Source organism: Aplysia californica, unplaced genomic scaffold, assembly GCF_000002075.1.
Source record: "Aplysia californica isolate F4 #8 unplaced genomic scaffold, AplCal3.0 scaffold00538, whole genome shotgun sequence".
In the NCBI taxonomy this organism is placed as follows: Eukaryota; Metazoa; Mollusca; class Gastropoda; order Aplysiida; family Aplysiidae; genus Aplysia; species Aplysia californica.
The window spans coordinates 499,799-501,657 of NW_004797808.1; the positions used below are offsets into that span (position 1 = coordinate 499,799).

At 41.5% G+C, this 1,859-nt stretch overlaps 1 protein-coding gene across 1 annotated transcript; it reads right to left on the reverse strand.

The window, feature by feature from the left end:
- Positions 1 to 242: 242 nt before the first annotated feature.
- On the reverse strand, positions 243 to 1,652 carry LOC101845190 (sodium/calcium exchanger regulatory protein 1; the record flags this gene model as incomplete). Its single annotated transcript, XM_013087053.2, is given in 2 exon segments — positions 243 to 415; positions 1,356 to 1,652. Coding segments are annotated over 2 exon segments (252 nt in total), but the record flags the coding sequence as incomplete, so codon positions are not given.
- Positions 1,653 to 1,859: the final 207 nt, after the last annotated feature.

The window sequence follows — 1,859 nt, forward strand, 5'->3', positions numbered from 1 at the left end:
AGCTTAAAAAAACAACAGCAAAAGAGACTCGACTGAATCTGAAGTATGAATGACGGGTGGGGAAATGGAGAAGGGGAGTGTGGGGTATGGATAGCCTACGTTCAGCGAACGCTTAATGCTGGGACTTCATCAATCATTCTATCCTCATTCTTCAATTCTTCATACAAGACATGCTCTTAATTGGAATTTAAAGAGATTATGCTGCCAACCACCCCCAGTCGAAAAGAATATATATCCTCTACCTTTACGGTTCTTCCATCAGCTGTTGTTTCTTGAAATTCTTCTCCGATGCGAAATTTGACTTCTGAGGTCTTGAAAGTAGAGGATGTTTTGATGTTCCACTCGCCATCAGTGACAGAAATTTCTTGCCTTGGCTTCAGTTTATTTGCAATCATCCGCGTGGCCATGCCAACCCCTGTCAAAATTGATGCAATCACAGCATAAATAATAGAACAACTCACTCATGATTCCGCATAATGAGTGCATGCCAAAACACTGAAATGAGCAAAAATCCTACTAGCTCAGAAAAATGATACACTGATACAGATCTAGAATCTTAGTCCTGCAACAAATTTTGAAAGCTGAAAAGGTGAGAAAACAAGGTTAGCGTTTACACAACATGAGCCAACACTACAATCATGTGCTCTCCTCTACACAGGATATAAGGAGATGCTTACAGAAAAAAGGGTAAAAATGAAAGAGAGAGGGTCATAGAAAGCAGAAAAATAGAACAGAAGAAAGGAGAGGTAAGAATATGTGTGTGTGTGTGTGTGTGTGTGTGAGTGTGTGTGTAGGTGTGTGTGTGTGTGTGTGAGTTTGTAAGTGTGTGTGTATTTGTGACGGGGTGGGGGTGGATGCTGTCAAGCTGAGCACAGCAAGACAATCCAACAATGCATTACATTATAAAGTTGTGGGCTACTAAGCATAGGCCTGCATCTTGCTTATTACATGTTCTATGAATTAAAAAGGGAGGAAAAACAGCCTTTGTTTTTTGGTTCCACTACACAAGTGCAACACATTACAGTTCAACAGGCAAATCTTATGGCAAACTCTACTCCGCCTCCCACTCCTTGTTTTTCTTCTCTGAGGTCGTAGTTTAGGAAAAAAACAAACAAAAAAAACCACACACTGGCACTGGGCATGAGTAACCTTACAAGAAGAAAATGTTGTGACTCACCCACGCTCCGACATCGACCTTCAAACCTTCTCGAAACCAACTCTAGATTAATTATAGGATAATTTACTAGATTTTCCACCACCATTATATTCGGTGTCTTCTAATCAAATATTGAGAACCAGTAGTGCCGGCAAATCAGTGTGGCAGTAGATCTCCTTTCTCAAGCTCTTCTACTTACCCAAAGCTTTCATGTAATCATCGAACTTGTCGGTGGTGTCTAAATCCCATTTTCCAGGAGCAAATTCCTCGACTGACATGATGACTGGATGTGTTTGAGTTTATCAAGAATAAAAAGCACTAAAAGAGTTGTAATTCGAGATTCTACTTGGGAGAATGAACGGCGTAGTCTCAGGTCCGTCGTCCTAACAGCTGGCCAGCATCTGATCTGAACGGCAAATCTAGCAGTCGGCCGATTTTATTCATTCCACCGAGACCTTTGATTCATTCAACCAGTTCAACGCGAACATGTTTGTAGGGGCGATAACTCTAAGCACTTTATCCAGCAAAGGAAGGTAAACAGAATGGAGTTAAATCCCCTCCCATTCATTACGCCCCTCCTCTCCTCCCCGCCCCTTTCCGCATATTCTTTGTGAGCTTACGGCATAGAAGTAGAATTGTATTGATCCAGGCCTAGGTTACAATAGCTTTATTGTTGGTTCAGTGTACTAAGTTTACACACACA